General features: G+C 42.2%; 1 protein-coding gene across 1 annotated transcript in view; it reads left to right on the top strand.

The window, feature by feature from the left end:
- Positions 1 to 21,657, top strand: part of LOC135484023 (uncharacterized) — a 265,997-nt gene extending 244,340 nt beyond the window's left edge. The window contains exons 33-37 of the mRNA XM_064765054.1: positions 18,076 to 18,385; positions 18,701 to 18,812; positions 19,099 to 19,348; positions 19,747 to 20,027; positions 21,568 to 21,657. Of these exons, the coding sequence (XP_064621124.1) occupies positions 18,076 to 18,385; positions 18,701 to 18,812; positions 19,099 to 19,348; positions 19,747 to 19,786 (712 nt within the window). The 3' untranslated portion in view covers positions 19,787 to 20,027; positions 21,568 to 21,657. The remainder of the gene's footprint in view (positions 1 to 18,075; positions 18,386 to 18,700; positions 18,813 to 19,098; positions 19,349 to 19,746; positions 20,028 to 21,567) is intronic.
- Positions 21,658 to 27,683: the final 6,026 nt, after the last annotated feature.

Here is a 27,683-nt window from a genome sequence, read left to right as displayed (position 1 = left end):
CGTGAATGAAACATAAGTCTTGACATTCGTTTGAAAGAACCAGCCGATAAGAGTATAACTATTGTAGTTTATATGGAATTCGACGCTATTGTGGAAATTGACAAGTCACCTTCAATGAATAATAAGGAAATCGATTGTCTTCTCAAACGACATTTGGAAACACGAACAACCTTCGTTGAAGTTTGCGCGGCTGATACACAGCCGTTGGAGCCAAGAGACGGAAAACCATGTGCATACGTTTTGAATACGGACATCGCTTCCGGTCCAGGCAAACATTGGATTGGCTTTTACTTTTCTCCAAATCAAATACCCGAATATTATGATCCGTACGGCTTTTTGCCAGCTGTATCAACATTCTACGATTTTCTAGGCACAAGAAAACATTACAGGCGAAATACACGCATGATCCAAAACCCACTCAGTACAGTTTGTGGACAACACGTTATTTACTATATTTTCCAAAAATGTAGAAGCCACACCATGCGAGATATAGTGAACAGTTTTGATAAGAATCGTTCGAACGAAAACGATGAAATAGTGAACAATTTTGTGAGAAAAACATTTGCCGCTGATCATAAACCAGTGTTCGATTCCAGTTTCCTCCATTTCCACATCGCAAAAAGCTTAAAAGAGATATTGTATGGGGCAGACTGACAGCATATATAACAAGCGCATCATGTATCCATTAATAATGTGTATCTCTTCTTGTAAAATGAATATTATTTGTAGAACTTGTTGGCTGAATGCATGTAAAGACCATACGCGAGCAAGTATAGATTTTTAAATTGAGTAATTTTTTATTTTTTTTTTCTGACAAACTGATTAGCAATTTCCTAAAAAAAGAAATTAATGAATTAGATAGTTGCACGCGTGTGGTTTTTAATGGTTTATTTAGAGCTCATCTGAAACCCCGATATAGGTTTCATTGCTTACTATGCAACTTATGTAAATGTCAAAAGAGTAAGACCAATGAAGAAAATGAAATGTTTCTTACCTTTGCTGTTGTGAAGGATGCAGTCGATCAGACGCTAAAACTGTCGCGCTAAAGATCGGGAGATTGTTCCCGCAAAACATCAGAGCGTATTAGGAAAAAGCAACGCCGCATCAGACATCCTTCATTGCTGCATTCTAGACTCAGAATAACAGTAGCTTCATCATCAGTTTCATTATGATGGTGCTTATTCAACACAAAAATATTGAATGCAAATATATATAGGCCATTGTATACTCTTATAGACCTTCATAAGAAAGGTATACTCTTGTATAACAAAGATCAATGGAAAATGCCGACCAACTTCATATTATAAGCATAACCAACTTAAGACAACTATTTTCATTACGGGTGAGCTTCTCCCGAAAAACATAGCAAAATGCGCCATGTAAGGCAGGCATCTTCCATTGAGTGTTGATTTTAGAATCGGAATATATTAAGCATTCTATAGGGTGTTTATAAAAATAAAACGCGTATACTCGAGCGGTGAACATGCACGTAGACCAAGAGCATTAAGAATAAGATGTATTCCTCTATAAAGTGAGCCAAGCAAACTCTCAGCCCGGGCACACATACAATGTACATGTGTTGTCGTCATCAAAAACCCAATCAGGGAAATAGAATAAAAATGCACAAGCATGTCTAAAACTGCATTTTTGTCACAAGGTCGGACGCGCCTGGGTCTTTAACCGTATAAAAATGTTATGCATGAAGAAAAATCTAACAAAACGATGTGAAAAGACAACAAAAGTGTTTTTTCATATCACAAATACGTCGTATATGAGTTATTCTTTCTTCATGTGCATGTCAAAATATCCACCCTTCCATCAAGAAAAGGGTGGCGCAAGAGAGTTGTCCTGTCCTCCTCTTCCCGCGCTATACAAACCCGGCCACCATTCAAGGCGAAGAGGACAGACCTCGTTGCTTTGGAGCTAAACGGACATTGAGGAGACGGGACCCCTAAAATGTGGCGACGAGTCGAGGCAATTAGCGTCATAATTTTAGCTAGGATGAGCAGTCTCTATGCAGAGTCAATGACAAGGATTGCCTAGACACTGATAACATCCCAGTTATAGCAACAGAATGCTTCAGTAGGCTTTTTGCCCCGAACAGACTTTCCCGATGGTGGATCGGAGAGTTGTCCTGTCCTGCTCTTCCCGGGCTATACGAACCCGGCCACCATGCGAGGCGAAGAGGACAGACCTCGTTGCTTTGGAGCTAAGCGGACATTGAGGAGGCGGGACCCCTAAAATGTGGCGACGAGTCGAGGCAATTCGCGTCTTAATTTTAGCTAGGATGAGCAGTCTCTATGCAGAGTCAATGGGCCATATGAATAAAAACTAGCAATTGCTTTTACTACCAATTTTCAAGCAAATGCTTGCTACGGTATGAATAAAACCAAGCAAATGCTTTGAAAAATGAAGCATGTGCTACCAGTAGAAGCAAGTGCTTTTAAGCAATAACCTTTTGCTTCAAAAATGAAGCAAATGCTTGGAACCATATTAATAAAGTGTAGCACAAACCTTTTACTTTGTAGTATATGCTTCGAATTTTCAAGGTAGCCCCTGAGGTGGCTTGAGATTTGAAGCAAGTGGTCAGTATCAATCGTGATGGCTGCGTTTATGCACGTGCGCGCTGAAAAGTTGTACATGAATCGGAAGACATGTCGGCCTGGAACATATCGAACATTTTACAGATTCGACGAGGTGAACGTGGAGTGGTTAGCCTCTCACTTTTTGCCGGATTCTCCAGAAACGCGGGGTGGAAGTCTGACAAACAAGGAAAGGATGGAGACTTTTCTTCGCTATTTGTCCGATCCAGGATTCCAGGATTCCAAGATTCCAAGATTCCAGGATTCCAAGTTGACCCATTTATTTTGCTCTCGAATGTGTAATCAACCGTAGAGTCTGGACTCATTGTGCCACAAAAAATATTCTCTTTTTGCATAAAACGCTTCAATTCGACAGTATGAGGAGACGCTACCCTGCTGAAATCAGTGTTTAAATCGCCACCAACAACTACAAACTGATCGGCTCTTGCTTCCAACAACGCCGAAATTTCGTGGAGAGCCCTTCTATTATATTCTTCTGTATTTTCTGCGTTTCCACCATCGGTTGGCATGTATACGTTTATAAGGAGTATTTCTGAATCAAGTGCATCATGATAAATTTTACATGCACTGACACACTTGGAATCCCAATCGATCGGCTCCATTTTAGCTCGTAGGCCCGACTTCAGCACGATTGCCGTCCCTCCATACTGTCGACCCTTAACTGACACATTTTGGTTCATGGCTGATTGACCATAAATGTTTACACCACCTATGTCTCGAGTTAATTTCTCAAATTGTGTGTCAAACAACCAGTGTTCCTGAAGGAACAAAATGTCACACGCTTAAAATGTTTCTTTAATGTAAATAATCCGTCCGGCACCAAGTCCATTGCTATTGTACGAAGCAAAACACACACAAGCCTTTGTACAAATAAGAATTGGATAGAACTGATACAACTTTGTGGTCATTGTTTCTCCATCTATTCAGTTTCCCCTCGGGGAACGACATTATTTTCTCACGGACACACCACTAGGCCATATTTCCTCATTGAATAAACCCGAAAATTCTGATTTAGGAACTGTCCGGCGATACGATTTGAAATTTGCATCTGCGTGTGAAACACACTTAAGTTTGCGAACTGAGATCACATTGTTCTTGATGAAATTTCTTAGGTTCTTATCGGTTGTTGAGTTATCAAGCCGTGCAATGAACAAATCCCTGTTGGGCTCAGGGGCACCTTTCACTTGAAAGTCATTGACTTGTGACTTGCCCATTATCACACGCCTTCGTTGCCGTTCTCTATTTTTTTGCTGCTTTAACTCATGATTAGTCAGTTTGAATCCTTCAGAATGAGAACTTGCAATGGAATCTAGCGATTTGTAACTGCCACCTAACTAAACACCTGAGGGGGTTGCAGGAAGTTTGATTTACCGCAAGTGGTAAGAGCCCCCCTGCCGCCACGACGCCCCCTTGAACCTCCTTTACCTCGGTTAAATGAGGAATCGGAATAAATAGAACCATGTTTCACAACAATGTCCGCGAAACTTTCAGTTTTGTTGACTTGTTCATCCGACTGGCCTGTTTTAGGCCAGGCGTCATCATTCCAAACATGAACAGTAATGTCATTCCAACCCCCAGCGGGAGCTACGTTATTCGAATTACATGATCTCTGGCTGTCCTCAACCGCCTGTTGAGAGACACTGGGAATGTTTGGTTTTTGCGTACTTTTTAGCTCAGCTGACAAGCTGAGCTATTCATATGAGTAAATGGTAGAATGAATGTCCGTCTGTCTGTCTGTCTGTCTGTCTGTCTGTCTGTCTGTCTGTCCGTTAAACAGGCACGTTTCAAAACTATGGCGGATAGGCGATAGATTTTCCCTCTGAGGCGTTGAGACCCTTCAGGACTCCTGAATAGACCAAATATAGGTCCGGCAGGATGAGCGGTTTGGCCACTAGGTGGCACCGAGCGAAATTTTCCAAAAACCTTTCCAGCAGCTGATTTCTCCTAATTCTTTAAGTTGGGGATCATGAATCAAATCTTATCTTATAGAGCAAAGCTTTCTCTTTCATTACCAATAGGCGCGGTTCATGAATTTCCCACCAGGTGGTGTTACTGGCGCAATTTAGTGAGCACCCCCAAAGAAGAGCATTTTAAATTTCGCGCGAGTTATCTCACGTGCAGCGAACGTCACGTCTCGGAGTCTGCGCAGTTCAGACGTAAGGAGACCATGCTATGGAATAGATCGCGTTCTGTCAATTCGGAGGTTAGTTCTCATTAAATGCACAATTTCATAGGCGATAATATTTGGCTGCTTGTGTTATTGCATGTTGATGACATTAGGGAAGGCTTGGATTGTTTATTTGGATGTGATTAATTTGAAATAGTTCGTCGAGGATCGTTGAAAAACGATCTGCGAAATGCAGCTTGGTCTGAGAAACGATGTCAAAGTCCGGCTTTAAATCATGGATTACTCAACAAATAACTCTTGTCACATAGCAGAACTAATGTGAATAAACAAGACAATAATAAACATCGTTCTGATATCATCGGGTAAGGTTGCCAATGTACATAAACAGTGTAATTGAGGATCGACTCCGGCGATTTGAAATGTCAACAAACAATAAATGCGATAGCTGATACACACTGACACATGCACACTGTACATAGCACAATGCTTCAAACGGGGCCGATTCATCACTCTTATCACAATTCATTCTCAATGAACTTCCTTGATCATTCGGCCCTAGCGCCTTATCAGTTGTTGTTGGCCTTGTATTTGATATAAAACTTGGCTAGCTTAGCTATCTATCAAAATTAAAATGTTATCTCCTCATCATGTTTTGCAGGAATGATCTGCACTACTGCAGCTGCATTTGAACATATTTGGTGACCACATCACAGATGACCAAGAGAGAGGATCGAGCTATGACTTTGCACATCCCATCGACTTCGGTGTTCACCAGTGCAATCATCAGAAGAGCCAGTCAATTTTAGTATTCAAGTATTTCATTCTGTAATACTTACCTCAAAATCGATTAAATAAAGAAAACCGCATGTGGCAGTTGGTTAAAAAAATCAAGTCTATCTGTTTAAAGTTTTTACTTGCTATCAACATTTCAATGGTGGCATTCTGCTAAGGTTTGTAAGAGTTTCACTTGACTTAAGCAGGGTGTACACTAGTAAAATATTAGCAACATTTTACCAACATTTTTACAACAATATTGCAACAAGCCCTTCAAGGCCCTGTGTACACTAGCAACAAAATTGCAACAAATTAGCAACATTTTTACAACATGTTGGTAAATTGTTGCAAACTTTTTAGTGGGAACAAAGGGAAATAGGTATTTTGGAGGGAAAATGGATGATTCCAAGGAGAGAAGATGTGTTTTGAGTGCTTCTGCAGCAATTTTAGCTGTCATTGTTGAGAGACGGAAGAGGCGGTGAAATAACCAAAGAGAATATGGACCAGGCCCTGGATCAAAATGAGGGTGGATCATGGGGCATACCACTGCCTGTTAAAGGAGTTGCGGCTGACTGACAAGCCGTCATACAAAAACTTCCTGCAAATGGATGAAACTTCTAGAAAAGGTTTCATCACCCTACGAAGCAAGACACTCACTTGAGAGTTGCTATACCTGCTTCTTGTTCAAGTCACATGACCTCAGGTAGATCACATGACGCAAATCCTATTTCTGATTGGCTGAAGAGTTTGCAACATTTTTACAACATGCAACAAAGAATTGCATTGCATTTAATTTGCAACAATTTTACAACAATTTTACAACATGTTGTAAATGTAAGACGCGTTTTGCTCTGTACACACTACGCAACATTTTTGCAACATTTGTTGCAACTGGAAATGTTGTAAAAATGTTGCTGATATTTTACTAGTGTAGGCAATAATAGAGTTGGGTAGAGCATTTTGTTAATGTTACCCTTTTAGTTAGGGAAACTGGTGCCTTCTGCATTAGGTGGACCCTACTTGCTCATCTGTCAGACCGGCCTCACACGTCGGCAGTAGAGTTTAAGGTCCAGTCTGCGAGATTTACCCATTTCTACCCAGCCAAAAGCGGGTGATTGGGCTAGTCTCTCCATGTGATTCAATTCGCATGGATTCTTGTGTCCTGTGCTGAAAGGCTCCCTCCACAAGGGCAGACTACATCCGGTGGCACTAAAGTATGGAAGAAAGACAGAAGACGACCAATTTGCGAAAAGGATCATCATCATCATCATGGCAACAGCTGAGGATGAATCATGTTGCTGTGTGTAGAATTGATAGTCCAATATAGGTTAGGTTATCTGTTTGCGCACACATTGCAAGGGTGGAGCTTGCTTGAAGTAGATTGCGCCAGTCTTCCGTAATTCACTGTTACACATCCAGAAGCTAATATCCTTAGGCTTTGAGTCCTTAGTTTAGTAGAGTTTGACGAGTAATGTAATATATACGAACAACGCAGCAACAACTCAGCTGAGCGCCAGGCCCTTGGGCCTCTTGTTACTAGTTCAGATTCAGATTCTATTTCTTGAATCGCACTAGCATTTTCAACAACTGTCATCTCCATGCGACTTATTTGCTCACCGTAAGGGGAGTCTATACGATAGCGCTGTGTCCGTCGGCGGTGGCGGCGTCGGCGGTGGCTTCGTCGTCGTCGTCGTCCGTCGTATCCTGTTTCAGAAACAGTGGCACGTTTCTTAACCGCTAGGGCTATGAACTTGAAACTTTGTACACATCACCCCCTAGGTCAGGTGACCTCTGACACTGAATTTCGGTCCGATCTGATTCTCAACTTGGCCACCAGGGGGCAAAATGTCGATATCTAAAAAGTGTGATATCTCGCTATTTAGTGAATTGTTTTCGATGAAACTTTTGTTGTAGGTACAGGTTTTTAATTTGACCTACTTTTCAAGGTCACAGAGGTCATATGGCGTAAATTGGACGTTAGAGTGTAAACTATGGCACGTTTCTTAACCACTAAAGCTATGAACTTGAAACTTGGTACATATAACCCTCTATATAACATAGCCTCTGGTGCTGAATTTCAGTTTGATCTGAATCTCAACTTTGCCACCAGGGGGCCAAAAGTGGATATCTAAGAAGTGTGATATCTCGCTTATAAGTGACTTGTTTTCGATAAAATTTTTATGGTACGTACTCTTATGAAGAATACATCACATATCTTACGGGTTTTCAATTTGACGTACTTTTCAAGGTCACAGAGGTCATATGGCGTTAATTGGCCATTTGAGTGTAACTATGGCACGTTTCTTAACTGCTGAAGCTATGAACTTGAAAGTTGGTACATGTAACCCCCTACATCAGATAATCTCTCACACCGAATTTTGGCTGAATACTGTCCGTAAGATTAGCCTCCGTCTCTGACCAAACTTTCGTGCTTTTGCGAGTAACCTTTTCCACTAAGGTGTCACTACAACTTTCTCACAAAGCATTTTTGGCTGTTAATATCTGTTGACTAGTGAAATAGCCGAGGACGGCCCTCTTTACATTTTCTGTGGTCCCCGACTGTAGACCAAACAATGCGTAGGCTAGCAGTGGATTTTCTATCGATTTCGTTCCGTGGTATTCATCCCTCTCTCTTTGCGTCTCATCTCCAGTGTCGACACCGGCGCCATCTACGTCATTTTCTTCGCCTAGTTTTGACATTTTGGAATCCGGGCTGATCCCTTGCTCAGGAGTTAATTCCGCCTGTTTTCTTTTGTTGGAGTCATTTTCCGGGTTGTGGTTCGGGTTTTTACCAGGAGTTATAAACCGATTGATTGTGGTCTGCGACATAGCTTGATTAGCTGGGGTTCCTGGTTGTGGTTTTGGCTGATCCTCTGATGACATTATTAGCTGTTCAAGCGTGACGACTTAAGGATTATGACCGATTTCTTGATTATCGACTACATGTACATACATATGCGTATGTAGGTATGTTCACTGTTCCTAGTGTATTAGTCAATATTTGAGGGGGTACCCTGAACATATACTATAATTCTTGCGTTTACAGGAATAAAACCTGTAAACCAATAGTTCACAATTGATGTATAACACTAGCTAATTTGTTGTATTTTCCTTTAGGGAAAATACTTTTCTTTAAACATGAGTTTTTCCTTAGTTTATAACTCGTCTGCTGGAGCGAAATTTGAACGCAGCCGCCATTACCATTACATCCGGGTCTATTCCCTCCACACCACATTCTATATTACCCAAAATAAGTATGATATCATAATGAAAATTTGCAGTAATAACTTACCAATGTGTGGAACAGCCAGTAGTAGCAGCAGCAGCAGCAGCAGCAGGAACCTTCAACTAGTAAGCGTCAACCCACATAAAAAGTTACATGGTTATTACTCAAAGCGTTCTCATTAAAATGAGCGGAAACGAAAAGTTTACAGATGGCTAATGGATGCACAGACAGACGGATGCACGGACGGGACGGATGGACATCGGTAAAACATAATGCCTCTGCAATGCATTTCGAATTAGCGGGGGCATAAAAATGAATTTGATCAGAATAATGGTTCTTCTCGCAATTGACGGAAACCGATTTCAAGCACGCCAGCCTGGTGGCCATATTGACAATCGGAACAAGCCTGTTTTCAAAAGGAACCTTCTTCCAGTCACCCCCAATGCAAACACCAAAAATAAATTTGATCGGACGAACGATTCTCCTCGAAATTGACGGACACTGATTTCAAGCACACCGCCCTGGTGGCCATATTGACAATTGAAACGAGCCTGTTTTCGAAAGGAACCTTCCTCTAGTCACCCCCAACGTACATACCAAAATGAATTTGATCTGACGAACGGTTCTCCTCGAAATTGACGGAAACCGATTTCAAGCACGCCGCACTGGTGGCCATATTGAGTATTGGGACGAGCCTGTTTTCGAAAGGAACCTTCCTCTAGTCACCCCCAACGTACATACCAAAAATAAATTTGGTCAGACAAACAGTTCTCCTCGAAATTGACGGAAACCAATTTCAAGCACGCCGCCCTGGAGGCCATAAGGAGAATCAGAACGAGCCCATTTTCGAAAGGAACCTTCCTTTAGTAAAGGTCAACCCACAAAAAAAAGTTTCGTGGTTACCGCTAAAAGCGTTCTGCTTAAAATGAGCGGAAACGAAAAGTTTACAGATGCCTGACGGCTGACGGACATGGGTAAAACATAATGTCTACGCAATCCTTTACGCATTGGCAGGGGCATAAAAAGGAAGAAACTAAAACCAGAGAAGGCGGTCAGGAAGGGTTCTTCCTTACCAAAACAAGGGCTCAAGTAACCTAGGTCACAGCAATAATAGGTTAATCAAAACTTGGTACCAGGAAAAGAAAAGTTAAACATGGTGGGAAAAATTTAAACTGTGGTAAAAAAGACTCAAGTTCCAAAACATGTAAATTGGCCGTTACAGACGGTGCTTTGGCCTTTTCGCTGTAGACATGGTTTGTTACACGCTCACTGTGCTGTTTCATAATGAGATCGTGATCAGACAAGTTTATTTGCTTGTTAGTGAATTGGTCACATTGTGACCATATCTTGCTCGAAGATAATCCGCGTGATCAAATGCGGCTGTTAAGATTAGCCACCGGCAGTGTAAGCGTTTTTTCGGACATGGTTCCACTATTGGGTCGAATTTTAGGAGTTCCTTTTCCAGTTCCTGAATTGCTTTTGTGCGACTGGATTTTTGTTCAGGTTTTTCGGACGGCCGACCTCGATCGTCAACTAATGGTCTGTATCCCGGGCCTAGATCCGCGCGTATCACTGCAGGGGGGCCGTCTAGGGGAAGAATGTCACATGTCTTGCAAATAAGGGCGTCTCTGATGGTGTCATGTCGTGCATTGTCGATGAGTGATGCTTTGGTGAATGATGTGATGCATTCCCTCAGAATGAGGGTGACCTGACGATTTTTTTTTATGATATCGCTGGCGAATGATGCGCCGATGGTGTCTGGTGGTCTGCTCAATCACAGTATGTGGGGTGTTGAGAAGAGGCGGGCAGACGTGGCAACTGTCTGTTGTACGTTCGATGGCTTTGTCAATATCTAAGGCAAAGAGATAGCGATTGAAAACTTGTCTCATCTGGTACATGGAAGGATGGCATAGGTGAATGTGTAATGTGGTGAGGAGGCTGTGACGTTGCGGCTTTTAAGGCACTGGTACCTCTCTGTAAAAACAGCTGAACACCTATATCAAAATAACAAAGAGTTTATTATAAGAGAAAATTATGTACAATATTTACATAGCCAGCTGCTGAAATAAAGCATATATTAGTTATGAGAGTTCGTGTAGCAAAATGTAGCAATGTTCAGTTCAGTCCCTTCAGTTCACAAGGGCAAAGTTCACACGGCAATGTTCACAGGGTAACTGAGAAAAAGGTCCAGTCCCAAAGATGAATTCCAAGTATGACTGAGAAAATGTCCAGTTCAGATTAAGGGCTCAGATATGGCGACACAGAGGTGTAAAGGGTTAAGAGGCAATTATGAGAATACGGAATTAGGCTATCCGTTCCCAATAAGAATACGGAATTTAGGCGTTCCGATTCGAATACGTATATGTGTGCGTTTCACAGCTGCAGCGACGACTCCATTCGACACATTCAACACCAACGCCAGGCGATCATAATTCCCGAACCGAAAAGTCTGGATTCAATAAACAGCTTCCCCGAAAAGGGATTCTGGAGCTCCAATTCGGCACCAACGCCAGGCGATCATAATTTCCGAACCGAAAAGTCCGTATTCGATAAACAGCTTCCCCGAAAAGGGATTCTGGAGCTCCAATCAATTCAAATCACAAGGCAAACATAACCAACTGCTTTCCTTGCAGTCTTTCTGAGTACTCCAAAAGCACACACCAACAATCATGCCTCAGTAGGCCTAAGCCTTTGCCTCAGATCACCCAACCACTCGCCATTGTCAAGTCATTGTTAAGTCATTGTAAAGTCATTAATCAGGGACCTTATTCACCAAAGGCTCTTAGCGGTTAAGTGTCACTTATGTCTCTCTACGGTCGACCGTAATATTTATCGCGCTATTCACAAAGCCTGCGTAACTTTACGCAACGTGTGTAAAGTCTTACTTAACTACGTGAGCTCGACAGCATGCGTAAGTCGTGCGGATGTGTTCAATAGTCATCTGATAGCTGAGCGTGCTGTACAAGACATGTGATGCTATGGCGGCCGCGTTTTTCGCACTCAAAGAAGAGAATCGTCGGGCACTACGTCGAGAACGGATCTTTCGTGACCGAATCCATCCATTTGACAAATATGACGATGTGGACTTGCTTAAGCGATATAGGATGCCAAGACATGTGCTGATGCAAGTTGTTGACCTATTGTATGACGATGTCGCACACCCCACGAACCGTTCACACGCTGTCCCCGCCTCATTGCAAGTTCTTAGTGCCATTCGGTATTATGCAACGGGCAGCTTTCAGTTAGTTGACGGTGATACCGTGCATCTGAGCCAGCCAACTTTGTCTAGAATTGTGACGCGTGTTACTGACGCGCTAGCTAACAAAGCAAGTATTTTCATTAAGTTTCCATTCGATGAGGCCTCGCTAGATAGGATAAAGGATGGATTCTACACAGACCGGCACAGGATACCAAATGTTGTAGGCGTGGTAGACGGCAGCTTAGTTCAAATCAAAAGTCCATCTATCAACGAGCCGGCATATGTTTGTCGTAAGGGCTTTCATGCAATCAACGTTCAAGGGATCTGTACCAACGACTTGAAGTTCACTAGCATCGTTTCGTCTTGGCCTGGCAGTAAGCACGATGCATTCATCTTGTCGAACTGTGAATTAAATCGGAAGCTACAACGAGGAGCTGTAACCGACGGTTTCTTACTTGGTGACAAAGCTTATCCGTTGCGCCCTTGGCTGTTAACTCCTATTCATAGACCAGAGACCAACTCCGAACTTAGTTACAACCGGCACCATCAAAGAGCATGACAGAGGATTGAAGCAACGTTTGGCAGGTGGAAGACAAGATGGCTTTGCTTGAGTAAGGATGGTAAGTTCACACATCTACATTAATCCTTACCCACAATGTCCACAATGTTAAACTTCAACCACCACTTCAGCTCAGGCTACGCCTGATCTCTGAAAACTGTCAAGGAAAATGATTTGGGCTCAAAACACTTCAGATCCCCATGGACACCATGAACATTTATCTAATTCAAAATGTCATTATGATCTACTCTAACGGTGCTAACGGTACTGTTAGCAGCATAAACTGGACGAGGAGAGACACTTACTTCATTCACTTCGTTTATTTTCCACCCTCTAAATCAAGACTAGCTCGTCCTTACAATAGTTTCAATAGTACAAAGTTTACAATTCATCCGACTATCCGGTATTTATTACGTTTTTCTAACAGACAAATATCCTATGTTTCAGGTGGGGCACTTACTCTAAAACCCGACAAGTGCTGCAAAGTTATTGTTGCGACAGCCGTGTTACACAACATATGTGAGGAGCATGGCGTCCCTGTTCCTCCTGACGAACCGGTGAATGATGAAGATGCGCAAAACCTAGACGATGATGAACCACTTGGCGATGAAGACGACCGAGACGGTCAAAGAAGGAACTAAATCAAAGAGAGAAAAAAAGATGAGGTTAGCTTGACAAGCATTTACCATTTTTTACAATAGGCCTACCAGTAATTTTCATCAAATAATCAATTATACTCGTATTTCAATTGCTATGAAAACATAGCCAGCAATACACTTGTGTGTTATTACTTTAAACCGAAAGTTTCAAAGAGACTCTGTTTTTCCACGCTTGATAATGCTGAACATTTCTTCGATTTGGAGTCATCTTGCAGTGTTAACAGTTCTAGCAGTCGTGCAATCCTTTCAGTTGCTGCTGTCCTTCTAATTTCTAGCTGAAGACGTTCTCGTTCTATTTCCAGGCGTTCTTTTTCCACATCCAGCAAATCATTTCCGCATGAAGATTTCTTTAACGGGGTCTGCTGACGGTTAGGAGTCAGCGTGGATTTAGTTGCAGCCGGTGCACTTTTGCGAGTCTTCGAGGGGCTCGAAAATATATATCTCTTTAATAGACAAATTGTTGTTTGCTGCTTTCTTCTAATGGCAATAATCAAGGTCTTCTTAGTGACATGTTTGTTCATTTTTTTCTATTCCATTACCTGAGATCCAATGAGAGCCGCCTATGCCAAATGCCACACTTGACAAAACAGTTTCTACGTTTAATAAGAAATTATAAGAGGCAGCGACAAATTTTCAACTGAATTCGGAGTGTGATTTTTCCACGACGGTCTTATCGGATTTAGGGTAACAGTGATAAATATATTAATTAATCTATGAGAGTTGATGAGTCTTTTTAGCAATGAGACTTGGTCATATCTCAAGAATAATGCCTACCTGACAAAGAATCTCGGAGTAGTGTAGTCGAAGGAGAACGTGTCTTTCTGCTGATCATCATGTTTCCGGTCAGTTGGCAGACGCGTTGATGACTTAGGTGGTTTTGGCGGTGACGGACGCGACCTTGCTGACATCCCGGTTCCTCTGCCTTGGAAAAGTGACTTTTTGGCAGTTGCAGGAGTTCGGGCCTGATTGGTCTTGAAGCTAAAGGTAGTTGGTGATGTTGGCGGGGTCAGCGATCTTGGGCTGTAAGTCGCAGTTGATGTCTTTCTTCTGCCTTTCGACGGAAGTGGTGGGGATCCTTTTTGGTTCCCAAAGCGAACCTCTTCATCTTGGAGGAAAGTTGGAGAAGATGGTGGGGTCGGATCTGGGAATGCACTTTCAGGAACATCACTCTCGAAAAACCTTGGCGAATGCGGCCCAATTCCATAGGCAACCTGAAAAAACCGGACACTTTCAGATGTATGATCGATATTTTTGCCATGCAAAATTCAATAGGCCTATTCTTTTAATTTGGCTACTCAATGGGAGTGGGTAGCAAAAAGTTCGGGGTGGGAGGGGGTAGGTACCACTTTTGCGGATTTATTTTTCGGTCAATGAAACACGTTTTTCATCCGCTGGCGGCATTTTCGCGCCCGCTAAACCTGCTACTTTGTATGTTGTCAAAGAGGATCCATTGATATTATCTAACAGCAAGGGGAATGCCACAACCTAAAGCCATTTAGGCCCTGTAGAATTTCACAGCTATATGTAGATGACTTCAAAAGGTAGGCCTACCGATAACGATAAGCTAAATGTAGAATAGAAAATGCAAACAATTAAATGCTGTGAAAATCGTGATGAACATACCTTCTTTGAAGGTCGGGGATCAGACAAACGTTTGTCGGTGTCGATTCCACCTTCAATTCCGTAAACAAGGTCATCGCCAAACCGGCCAATGATCCATTCCTCCTTTTCAGTTAATGCTTCAGATCCTTGGTCTTCATCTCATGACAGCGGCAAGTTTCCCGTCTCGTTCCTGTTCCCTCGGAGCCTGTTTGCCTTCCGTTTGGCTTTTAGTTTTAGATCATCCCATTTTTTACGAAAAGTATCGGTTTTCCTAACTACATCAGAAATGGCATTTACTCGACGAGTGATTTCATTCCACACTGTTTTTTTTCACACGACACAGTGTCATTTAGTTTGCTTGAATTAACCATATAATTCAACTCTACCAAATCTTCCTTGCTGGTGAAGTTTGCTACGCGGGCTCTCTTCCCTGCAGACATTGTGGCTGCCAATTCGGAAATGAAACATACTGTCTTCTCCCACTTAACCGAGCGCAGCTGAATCGTAAAATGACTAAGTCCAAATGAATATGCCGATTTGACTGGTGGCAGGCGAACATAAGAAAGAACAGCCACAGCTGATAATTGACTCCCTTTTCGTGGGCAATGCCGTTGCCTTCCACATAAGTGGATAAAAGACATGAACATTGACATGGGGTAGTCCTGTAGTGAATGAATGAATACAATACAACTAGCGTCCTCATTTATGCCTATAGTGTTGGTTGACCAGAAATGTCTAATATAGGGTCTATGCTAAAGCCAGCTTCATGGGTCTGCAGAATGTCCCAATAAAGAAGTCTTGTTGTCAACGAATAAATTAAAGAAGATCACAGATTTACTTATCAATTTACCAATCAATTTTATTATCCAAACGGGGTTTACACGTCATCATCAATAACATCATCATCCTCTTCTCCTTCCGAAAACTCAATCCCCTCAACAAACTGCTCAAGCTCACCATTTACCATCTCTACCCCCTCCCCGACTTCGTCATTGTCTTCAGGAACTAGGCCACTGGCTCTCCAACCGTTCATAATCGTCTGTTGTGTGACCCTTTCCCAGCCGAGGCTGATCATCCTGACCACTTCCCGCCTGGTCATCCGCTCACACTGTCCTTGATCATCGATGTGGCTGATTTTCCACACTTTCCAAATGGTCCTCAGGTGACGCTTGAAGCTCCTGTTTACGGTCAAGTCCAAGGGCTGCAGCAGCGAAGTGCATTGTCCTGGGATAAAAGTGTCTGTCCCATTCTCTGCGGTGATTGCATCACGAAACTGCTGATTTCGATGCGCCAGATACCTGTCTAAAAGTAACAGGAACGTAGCCCCTGCTACAAATGGTACAATCAGGGCCTGCAACCACTCGATTAGCGATTGATGTCGGGCCCAACCCTGTGGACTACCAGTTACCTGGAAGAGCAAACAACAGGTATGAACATTTACATTACTTTTCTGAACAGTCAGACACGCACAATGTTTTGGTTGCATCCATGACAAACCTACAACAATTTTAGTCGTGGAAGTTCTGATTTTTCCTAAAAAATACTACCATTAACTAGAATGTCTGATCGTCAATGACAACACTGATGACGTCTGGTACATGTCCTGTACTACAACCACGGACTTGTATTCTGTGCCAATACTCACTCACACATTGTCTGGAGCATCCGCCTGAAGCTGCCAAATGACGTCACCATCTGGTGCCAAGCCTCTGAAGTACACCTCGGCTCGTCCTTTTCGTCCATCTGTCGTAACTACTAGAGTCACCGTGCATCCAAGTTTCGGGTTGCCTTGGGATGATCTAATGTCAACATTCTGATACCCAGTCGCTTCCATTGTTGATCTTGGCACCATATCAAATGTTCATGATGATGTTCATGATGACATCAAAATCAGCGTCTCTGATGAGGTCGGCAAACTCTCCCCGGTAGTCGGCAACCAAAGCCTGGGCGTTGTCGGGTAACCCCCTTGAATCTTTGGTCTTCCTTCGATAGCTGATTTTTTTCCTTAAATGGAATTTGCATATTATTAAAATTCACCGAATACAATCCATTCCGTACGTTAAGGCCGATCCATGCAACAGAGGAATAAAGCTCACCTTTCCATAAAGTTGCTAAGCCAATGTGCAGATGCATGGAAAAGGTATTGCAGGGGTATCTATTCTTGTCTTTTGGCCTTTCTTTCGTTCGGAGGCTCTGCCCACCACTGCCGAAATTCTCTTCCAGCTTGCCCTTTAATATCCTCACCGGAAACAGGGAAACCAAGTCTTCGGCGCTCAAGGAACCAGGTGTTCAAATTATTTTCCATTTCGGGCGAGTATGCTGAAATAAAAAAGCTAACACATTTAACATCTCAGGAAATATTGATTGGTGATGACCACAGGTATGAACGAAATGTTAGTCCTAGGAATAAGGGTCCCAGGAACAATCATACTGATATTGTTAATGGCATGGTCAGGGTCAGTCGCTTTGATGTATAATGCGACTTATTCTTCCGTCCATGACACAGAAGCAGACTTATTCCGGTCGGTACAGGCCAACAGAGAAGGAAATTCATTTAGTGAGGAATATAATGCTTGTAGAAACACTACCTTGTGCATCAGTGCCGTGTTGCCGTTGTCTCCTCCGTCTTCTATGGTCTGGAGTTGATTTATCTCTGAGGGCAAACAAGTCATCATGTGTGCTTATCCAACGATCCAACGTCGAAATGTCTGCGGTGCAATGCGGTGGTGTCTAGCAAAGGATGTCGCAGTTTCAGCATGATGTAATCATCATCATCATCATCAGTAGTGGTATCAGGGTCAGGGATGTCAACATCATCTCCATGCTCCATTCCATACGTTAAGATCATCAGGGTGCCTGCTAGGCCTACCCACAAAATCCATCGCATTGCGTGCTACAATGAGGCGGAAACATGGTTTACCAAAAGACAAATCCTATCCATCCTTGCTACAAATCGCACTAAAGCACAGTTGCTGGTTAGTTTCAAGATTTCATTAGCTGTTGCACGCAGTTCAAAGGATTGGCATGTAGTAGTAGGCAAGCCCTGTTGGTGTATCCCATCCTCATTGACGACAAAATTGAGCATCATTACCGCCAGTCCCCACCACTCTATCAACTGAACCCCTCAGGCTATGCTGCATCAATAAGTTCTGTTGGTTGATGAGCAGGGTCATGTGTGGAATGAGAGGTATGAGAAAGGACAACTATCACAATAGAATGACCCTGGTATTTCCAGTTGTTGGAACCAGGTTACATCTTACATGTACATGTACATGCACTTGAACTTGAGTGACCTGCTCATTGTCTTACCTTTTTGCATCTATAGAATTGACAAGGCAAGAAAACACGCTACTGAAGTTGGTCAAGCCCAACCTGTGCATATGGAGCCAGTCACCCGATCCCATATGGATGAGGTGAAGGTGGATCACTTCCTTCACTTCATCTCTAGGCCAGAATTTCTTCAAGATGTAGCGTATGGAACTCGTACTATGAAGCTGAGCCATGGGGAGAAACTGGAGATACAAAATGTTGTGAGGACTACCATCGTGTCAAGACTCATTCAGTTGTACCTAGCATACTGCGAGGAAATTGGTTTTCAACCACTGAAAAGAAGCTCACTCTTCTCAATAATTCAGGTAAGAATGCCAATTACAGGTATTTGGAGTTCGGCTTCCAAAGGTAACAGCAAATGCAACTCCTTGGCAAAGATTTATTTTGAGTTCTTCTGCTGTGGATTTGGAAATTGTGTTTGTCTGCCCAAAACAAGTTGAAATCCAAGGGTATTCCGTGAGAAAGTATGGGAAAAGTTGGACCGTCTATTGATTGAAAAAGAGGAGAAGTACATCCTAGTAGTATTATTGAATATATGACATGTATAATGACACTTCTTTCATGTCTTTTTCCTCACTTGTTTACATATTGGTTGTAAAATAAAATTGTCTTTCATTCAGGTGTGCGCTGCATCTCAAAAAAAGTCCCTGGCTGGATTAGACAACATTGCCGCAGAAGGATCTCAAGCATTCGATACCCTACTCAAAGTTTTGGAAGTCCTTGGAGACTGTGGTATGTATAAAAAATGAAAACACTGATATGGTTGAGTCTTCTGCATTATTCAGTCACATAGGCTGCCTAAAACTGATTGTAACACATTGCCAAGCCAGCTATGCCCATTCGGCCAAGCCGACTATGCCCATTCTGTTTCACTTGTACTCTTTGTTTTTCTCAATCTGCTAAAAGAAAAGATAGGCCCACATGCATCAGTCAAGCACTATTATATTCATAGTGAACTCAAAAGAATTTCACATGCAACCTGCTTATCAAATTAACTTTTTTTTCACATTAATTTCAGGTTATCCACATGCAACAATAGAGGACTTGAATGTCAAGATTCAGTCTGCGAGGGTTTACCTAAAGACGGATTTCAAACTTCATGTCAGCAAAGCCAGCCAGTGCCCTGACCACTGTATCATGTATGCCTTGGGGGATGGTACAACACCTTGCAGCCACAAACATGATTTGTCATGTCAACGATGTGACGAGATATCGTATATATTTGATACCATCGAGTCAGCCTTCAGCGATTCAGACGTGTCATACAGGTATGGATATTTTCTTATGCAAGCATGTTCTGTATGCCTAGGGTTTGTGTTGATGAATGACATTCAATGCCATCATGATCTTCTGGCTGTTTTCTTGATTGTTTCCTGAACCATCATACAACTACTTGCCTTACATCAAGTTTGATTCAGTAGCACACACCTCTGAGAATAAGTGTGTGGTCATGGACTTTCTCCAGGCATCAAACAGTGATTTGTCAGTTCCAACAATTTGCTGCCTGATGGTGTGTCTAAATCTGTATATTGTTACTGTGGTGTAGAACTCAATTGAATGTCAAGACCCTATCCCAAATTTCAGGCTCGAAGTAAACACTGCCTCAGTGACTTATGCCACCCCATGCTTATGCTTGTGCTAACGTATCATGCGGTCTTGTTTTCAGATATGAGAAACAGAGGGAAGAGCTTCTTTTTTTACTTTGAAGCGGCAAAGGAGAAGATCATTCAACTGAAGGCACATTTGCTGAGGGCCAAGAACCAGGAGAGGGCCAAGACCAAAATTCTTGATGAGCTGCTGCCAAACCAATGCTTGATGACCATGGACTGGGCAATGAAATTCCTACCGATGAAGTTCCGCGAGGCCCAGCAAGACTGGTTTGCTAAGAAAGGCATCTCCTGGCATGTGTCTGCGTTGGTGACAAAGACAATGGAAAACGAGTACCAGGTTAGTTGCAGAGGTCCTCCATGTATGAATGTTTCGGTGTGACACTGTTCTCCAATCTGCGTGACTGAAGGACCTTCCAGTTGAATGAGTGAAAAGAGGCTGGTGTAACTTTTTAAAGAAGTGGTAGCCTATGCACAGAGTGATTTGGACTGAAGAACTCAAAAACTAAACAGTCTGTGTGCTGGGAGAGGATCACCTATTTCAATTGATACTATAATGCCATGGGCAGTATAGTTCATTTGTTTCACAGGAATAATGTCCTGTCATCAATACTAATTGTTGATGGATGTTTGATGTTCTTCCCTAAGTGACAGCAAATTTAAGTGATACATGCCAATACATGTATCTCACCCTAGACGAATTCCTCCTTATGTAGTGTCCAATACGTACACCGTCTCATTTTTAGCTCACCTCTTAGCAGAGGTGAGCTTATCCCATACCGTGGCGTCCGTCGTCCGTCGTCGTCGTCGTCCGTCGTCCGTTAGCAGGGCACGTTTCGTAACTGTTAGAGCTATTGAGTTGAAACTTGGTACACATGTACCCTTATGTAATGACACCTTGGAGACTAAGTTTCAATCCGATTCGTTTCATGGTTTGGCCACCAGGGGGCCAAACGTTAAAAGTGAAAATATGCAATATCTCCCTTAATAGTAGTCGGGAAATTTTGAAAAAAATATGGTAGGTACTTCTAGCAAAGGTGCATCATATATCCTCCGGGTTTTTGATTTGACCTCCTTTTCAAGGTCACAGAGGTCAAATGGTGTAAATTGGCCGTTAGGATGTAACGATGGCACGTTTCTAAACTGCAATGACTATTGATACCAAATTCAGTACACATTTACCCCTTAGTCAGGTGATCTCAGGGACCAAAGTTTGGTCCAATATGATTCACCACTTGACCACCAGGGGGCAAAATCCAAAAACCTTAAAAATGTGATTATTCTTTAACTTCTTGCTCGATTGCCACCAATTTGATATCATGGGTACATCTAACCACCATACAGTATATGTCACACAAGTTTTTAATATGACCTTCTTGTCAAGGTCACAGAGGTCAAATGGCATAAATTCGCCGTCAGGCCGTAACTATGGCACGTTTCTTAACTGCAATGACTATTGATCACAAATTAAGTACACATGTACCCCTTGGTCAGGTGATCTCAGGTACCAAAGTTTGGTGCGATCTGATTTGCCGTTTGGCCTCCAGGGAGGGGGCCAAATCCTAAATTCTTCAAAATGCCATTATACCTAGTAATGACTTGCTCGATTGGCACCAATTTTATATCATAGGTACATCTAATTCTAACAACCATTCAATGTGTCACCCGGGTCTTCTTTGATTTGACCTACTTTTCATGGTCACAGAGGTCGAATGTACTGTAAATTGGCCATTTTGGGGAAATTGTAATTGCTTGGACCTACATCAAACTTAACACTACATGACACAATACCATGCTCTTTATCCATCTTTCCTCCACATGAGGTGAGCACAATGGCCCTGGCCATTTCATTAAGTTTTGTAATTCTTGTTTTTTTCCAGATACACTGCTTTGTCCACGTGCTCGATCAATGCAAGCAGGATTGGTTCAGTGTCTACTCGTTGATTGAGGCCTGCATCGCAAAGCTTCAAGTCGAATTGCCACAAGTGACAGAGCTGTTCCTTCGGTCTGACAATGCGGGTTGTTACCACAACGCTTCCCTGCTATTGTCTCTGCCATTACTGTCTAAAGCCAAGGGGATTTTCATAAAACGATATGACTTTAGCGAGGCCCAATCGGGCAAAGATATATGTGATAGAAAAATTGCCCCAATGAAGGCTCACATGCAGCGATATGTGAATGAGGGGCATGATGTCCAGACTGCCCTGGATATGAAGAATGCTCTTGAGACGTATGGTGGAGTACGCGGTTGCTATGTTGCCGTTGCAACCCTAAAGCCCGGAGCAGCCAAAGAAAAGGGCACTTGGCAAGGAATAACGTCGTACACAAACTTTCAATTTGAGGAAGAAGGCATTCGGGTTTGGACAGCGTATGGTGTCGGGGTTGGCCAATGCCATAGCCACAATGTTGTACTGAAGAAGACCAGACAGGGATCATCTGGTGTAGTCATAGGTGATTACACTCTACCAGATCAAATCACAGGAAGTCTTAGTGCCCACAGTTCCTCACAGTTGGTGCAAGTGCCATGCCCGGAAGATGGTTGCGGTAGGATGTTCCCTAGCCAGGAGGCACTCACCATGCACATGGCTTGCGGTACTCATGATGCCCTCCCACTGAAGGAAACAAAAATCGATAAAGTCAAGAGGAAGTGGACTGAAAAAGTCGATGCCTTTGCAAAGCCTTCTGTTTCCAGTGGTGCTATTGAAGTGTCGGGCACCGTTGAGTCTGGAAGCAGCCTCGTTAAAATAGGATGGGCTCAGCGTGGCCAACGGACTGCACGGCGCAATGCCCCAGAGGTGCGGGAATTCCTGGAGAAAGAGTTCATGAAAGGTGTCAACACCGGTATCAAGGAGAATCCCTCAAATGTTGCCACACGTCTGAAGGCTACATTCAGCAAAGAGCACTGGCTAACATCACAGCAGGTGATGAGCTATTTCAGTAGGTTGTCCACAAAGCAGAAATGTGGACATCTCCCTGGTGGGCCAGTTGTTGAAGAATCAACTGAGGAGGAAGTTGCTGCTGTATCTGCTGCTGTGGTGCGCCGCAGACTCAGAAACAAAGTTGCTCAGGAGGCAGGTTTCTAATACGTTGGATCTTGGTGATCATTGAATCTGCATAGTGACCCTGGAAAAAACTTCCCAATTTCCAATTTTTCAAATAATCTAGTCAAACATTGACCTCCGGGCCAGTTTTTATCTTGTAACCTAGAATATTGCTACTGAAGCATGAAATGAATGGTGACCTAGACATAAGCATCTGTTCCAATTCCTCTCTTTGAAAAGAGGATTGCTGACCTGTACGTTGTATGTTTAAGAGAAATGAGAAGTTCTTTTCATGGCCTCCATGTAGAATGCATCATGTTTTTGAATAAGACGACTGGATTTTTGGTATACCCTGGAACATGTGCAGCAGATGAGACACCAGTTGGACTGTATTTGATATTATCAATCCATGTTCATACTGAGACTAAAAGCTATTTTTGTACCAATCTGATAGCTCTAGTGATACGGTATTATCCAATATTTAGACGGGGCAATAGAGTTTCTTGTTGACCTTTCAACTTGTTAGCCTTGTAGTCTGGATGGTTATCACAGCCAATGGGCCCTTTGGCGCACTCTCTGGGACACCCTGCATGTACAATATTATTATGGTACTAGGTGCTTAGATTCAGACCGAACTTTTGTGAGTGGCTGCTTTCAGTGCCATACCAGCCTAACTTCAGAAATGCTACAGAAATCAGAAACTTGGTCCTGGTATCCGGTCAAATTTGAGGATCCTTATTGTTGCCCCGTTTTTATCCTTAGTACATGTGTACACTAGGTACAAATGTATACCCAGGATGACATTTGGTGTCATTACGGCTGCTCTTGTTTTTGAGATACAATGTATTGTGTATTTACCAGGTCAAAGATCAGCTGCTTTAAAACTCAACTGTGGGGGGGGGGGGGGCTGGCCATTGTATGTTTGTATGTGTTCATGTTGTAAATAGTCATACATAGTGAAAAGAAGTCATAGTACATTATACATTGTAGTACTAATTTTTATTATTTCTGGTGGACTGCTTGTTCACTTTTCTCGTTCATGTGTGATTAGATAGAATTCGCTGTCTGCAGAGGTCTGTCCTGACCTTTGGCTTTGTTGCCTGATCATGCAGGTAAAAATCCTTACTTTTCTGGATGTAACGCTAAAGAAATAGTTGGTCCAAGTAGACCAACCATGAATTAGGAGGGGATGTCCCCTATATACAACGATATTGATATTGATTTAGATTTTGTTTGAAAAGTTAGCTTGGCTACAGGCATCGTTGGGAGTGGATTATTTATGAAAAGTGTCCCTCATCCGCCAACCGAGGATTGAAATTTCGAAGAGGAGGCTTAGGTACACGACCACCCTGGGAAGTGGAATCTCTTCAGATCACTGAGTGCCCCCCGCCCCCCCCCCCCCCCGCCCATGCATTGCAATGGTGACCCAAAATGTCTTTTTCATAACATCATACAGCATCGCAAAGGAAATAATTGTGGTCAAGGACCAATTTGGGCAATGAAGAGACTATTTCCATAAATACACAATAGGCGGCGCCACTTCAGAATGAGTGAAAAATCTCCTCTTTTGCTAAAAATCTCACTTTTTTATTGGGACACCCTGACCAAACCCATGGACTTCCCTGGATTTTTCTTTTGGATTTTGAAAGGTGATGTAATTACCTTCAACACGAGGCATATTGCAACATCCAGAGCCCTGCAATGGCCGAGAACCATTGGTCTGAATTGACCTCTTCCGCAACCATGACCTATTACATAATCTTTCTAGGCCTATAGTAGCCTGGGCAGAGGCCATGGCTTTATGATTTCTCTTGGGTGAACACAACAGACCATGTACTACTACCACACAAAAGGGTATTGTCCAGAATTGCTCTTTCGTCCTGGTACGCATGTCCAAAGTCGCCCTCAGAAATGGCCTAAAATTGACCAAAAATGGCTTAACGTGACCCAAAAAATAGGCCCACCCCTAGCTCAGCAACCAGTTACTTGGCTGAGCTCATAATTGCTGTGGATTGTTATCTTAGTGAATGGGTCTTGCATGCCAAATCTCATTAAAAACTTTTGACCCCCACCTTGTCACCCTCTGCATGGTGGTATCATGGACCCGCACTTAAATTCATTTTGTGTCTAGTATAGTAACCAGAATTAGTCAATTAACTTACACTTCCTTTGCACTTATTTGCTTAATATTACCCTAAACTTTATTTTCATCAATTGATTTTGAGCATAATAATCACAATGTAATTAATGTAACATATAGTTGACTTGAACAATCAGCCCAGGTTGCCCATGTAATATCCCATGTGGGCCCCACGTGCGTGTGCCACATGACATTGACGGTGAGCCCACATCTGCCCACTTGGTCCCCATATGAAACCCACATGCAAAATGTGCCTATATTTGCCTATACGTAACCCACATGGTATATGGGACCCGTATTGCCCATACAAATACCCATACGGGGCCCACATACTTTGCTGTCCGGGTGACTGTGTAGGTACTGTGCACAGCAAACAAGTCTGCACTATACACTGTGCATTACTCACGTTGAACATGCATACAAACACAGCGAACCCGGAAATGAAAATCAGCGGAAAAGAGGGCTTAAAAAACACCAATTTCACAAAGAGCATATCTATTCATATAAATGATGTATTACTTGATATATTACATGATAAATTGACTCTAAATCGACTAATTCCGCGCATATCCAGTCAGTTCAACGGTTGAACAAACATATAGCAGTGATTTCTTTGGGCCCGAAATAAACTTTTGTTTCCAACGCTTTGCTTACCTCACGTGACTCGCTGTTCAGCCGCGAGTTTCAGCAGTGGTTCTGTCACGTTTCATAAAACTTTCCCGAAAATAAGTCTTTGATAACAGATTTTTACGATTTTTACAAAGATAATCTTCAACAATGGGTTCGACAAATAAGCGAAGGTTATTCTTAATCTGTGTCACGCGGCTTTGAGCAGTGGTTTGCAGGAAAATATAGAAACCAAGCATTTTCCGAACCGTGCCCAATCATTGCAAAATTGCCGCCTAACGTTATGTTCATGAGCAAAAAATGACGTCACCGTGGTAAGAGAATTAGCCCGAAAATTCTAAATTCGAGAATTTCAAATATTGAAATTTGATTTTTGAAGTCAACCAATTGTGCAACTTCTAAATTCAAAATTCAAAATTGTAGAATATTGATACCATGAGGTACAGTCCTTCCAGAAAGTAAATGTCCACCGTCTTTTAAAAATATCACAGAGATAAAATAAGATATTTGAGTGCGGTTTTCAGCAGAGTATGGTATATCTGGTTAGTCATATATCTGTTGTATTTGGATGCACCTAATTCCATCCCTTCATTATTTAACAAACATTTTTAAAAAGGTCCCAAAATCACTTTTTTTAATTTCATGTACCTTTTCAAACATGAAAATGAGCTTATGAACTGTGCTTTATGACCATCATTTTTTGGCACTTTCGATTCCAAAGAGTCAGTTCGATAGTCTTGACAAATACACATTTTTGCTTAGAATCTTTATGTTATTTTTTAATCTCTTCCATAACCTTTGGTAAAGACCCCCAATTCTTCATGTATGAGCTGAGTTGGTCATAAAGACCCTGCCTGACTGCATTGCTGACTATGAGGGGTGTTCTCAAAGGTCACCAGATGTCTGGAAAAATAATTATCACCTGTAGCGAGCTAAAACTAATCTTCAAAATGAAAGAACTTAGCAGGAATTTTCTAGTTATGAAAGCAAAAAAAACCTTTGTTGCATCGTAGTTCGCCCATACATTGTGAAAAAGAACGAAAATGAAATTTTAAAAAAGTGACTTTTGGACATTTTTAAAATTGACTGTTACATAATGAAGAGACAGGATTAGCTGGGTCCAAATATATCAGATACATGACCAACAAGATATACCATTCTCTGCTGAATACCGCATTCAATTATTTTGTTCTATCTCTGTGATATTAAACTGTGGGCATTTACTTTCTTTTAGGACGGTACCACTAGGTGGAGTATAGGGGTGTTACTCTGAGCCTCATCAGCAGCATAAAATGGCAGAAACCAAGATAACTGTGTACAGTGGTGAAAAGTCAGTCGTGTTTTTTGTAAAGGATGGTGAATTTTCATTGAAAGAACTACGTAAATTCAATATTTGAAATTTTTGAATTTTGAAGTCGCACAATTGGTTGACTTCAAAATTCAAACTTCAGTATTTGGAATTTGGAATTTTGAACTTTGAAGTCAAAGAAGAGCACAGTTCAAAATTCAAACTACAATATTTGTTGGATATTTGAATTTTGAATTTTGAATATTGAATGAGCCTTCTGAGCTTTCGTAGATATCAATATCAAAAGGGCAGTTTTTATTGTTGTGGTATTCCACCAAATCAAATGATGTTAACATTTTGCCATGGCAAGAAACTTTTAACAGACAGTACATGTATGTACCAATTGGGAACCCTAACCCTGACCCACAGGACAGCTCAATGGTCTAGCTATGTTTGTAACATACAAAGTAAGTACTGCCCTGTTATCCTTTCATCTTGTTATTTGCTGGCCGATGCAATTTCTACAGCATTGACCTGATGCATGAAAGGACCAAAGAATATTAGGGGTAATGCTAAATCAACAAATTATCTTGTAGTCATTCAGCCAGTCTCAAAGTGACAATATAGGTAGCAGCTAGGCAGGCAAGATAAAGTTACACAAAGTCGCCACTAGGGTTCTCCCACATCTCACAGAATGTCGAAATGATTGACGCTTGTACGAGGAATATATTTAGTGTTGAATCGGAAGTGACCCAGGGCCCTTACTGTGCATATCAGTCACCTGAAGATGGCCAAATTAGTCCCTCTGCTCGTAACCACTCTCGGAATTTATCACTGACAGGATCCAGTGGCCTTTTTGACTATTTTTTACATCTAACAATGGAACTATATGTGTAATTT

Source organism: Lineus longissimus, chromosome 3 (assembly GCF_910592395.1).
Source record: "Lineus longissimus chromosome 3, tnLinLong1.2, whole genome shotgun sequence".
Taxonomy (NCBI): domain Eukaryota; kingdom Metazoa; phylum Nemertea; class Pilidiophora; order Heteronemertea; family Lineidae; genus Lineus; species Lineus longissimus.
Note: the sequence above shows the minus strand (reverse complement) of the source record. Positions and strands in the feature narration are given on the sequence as shown.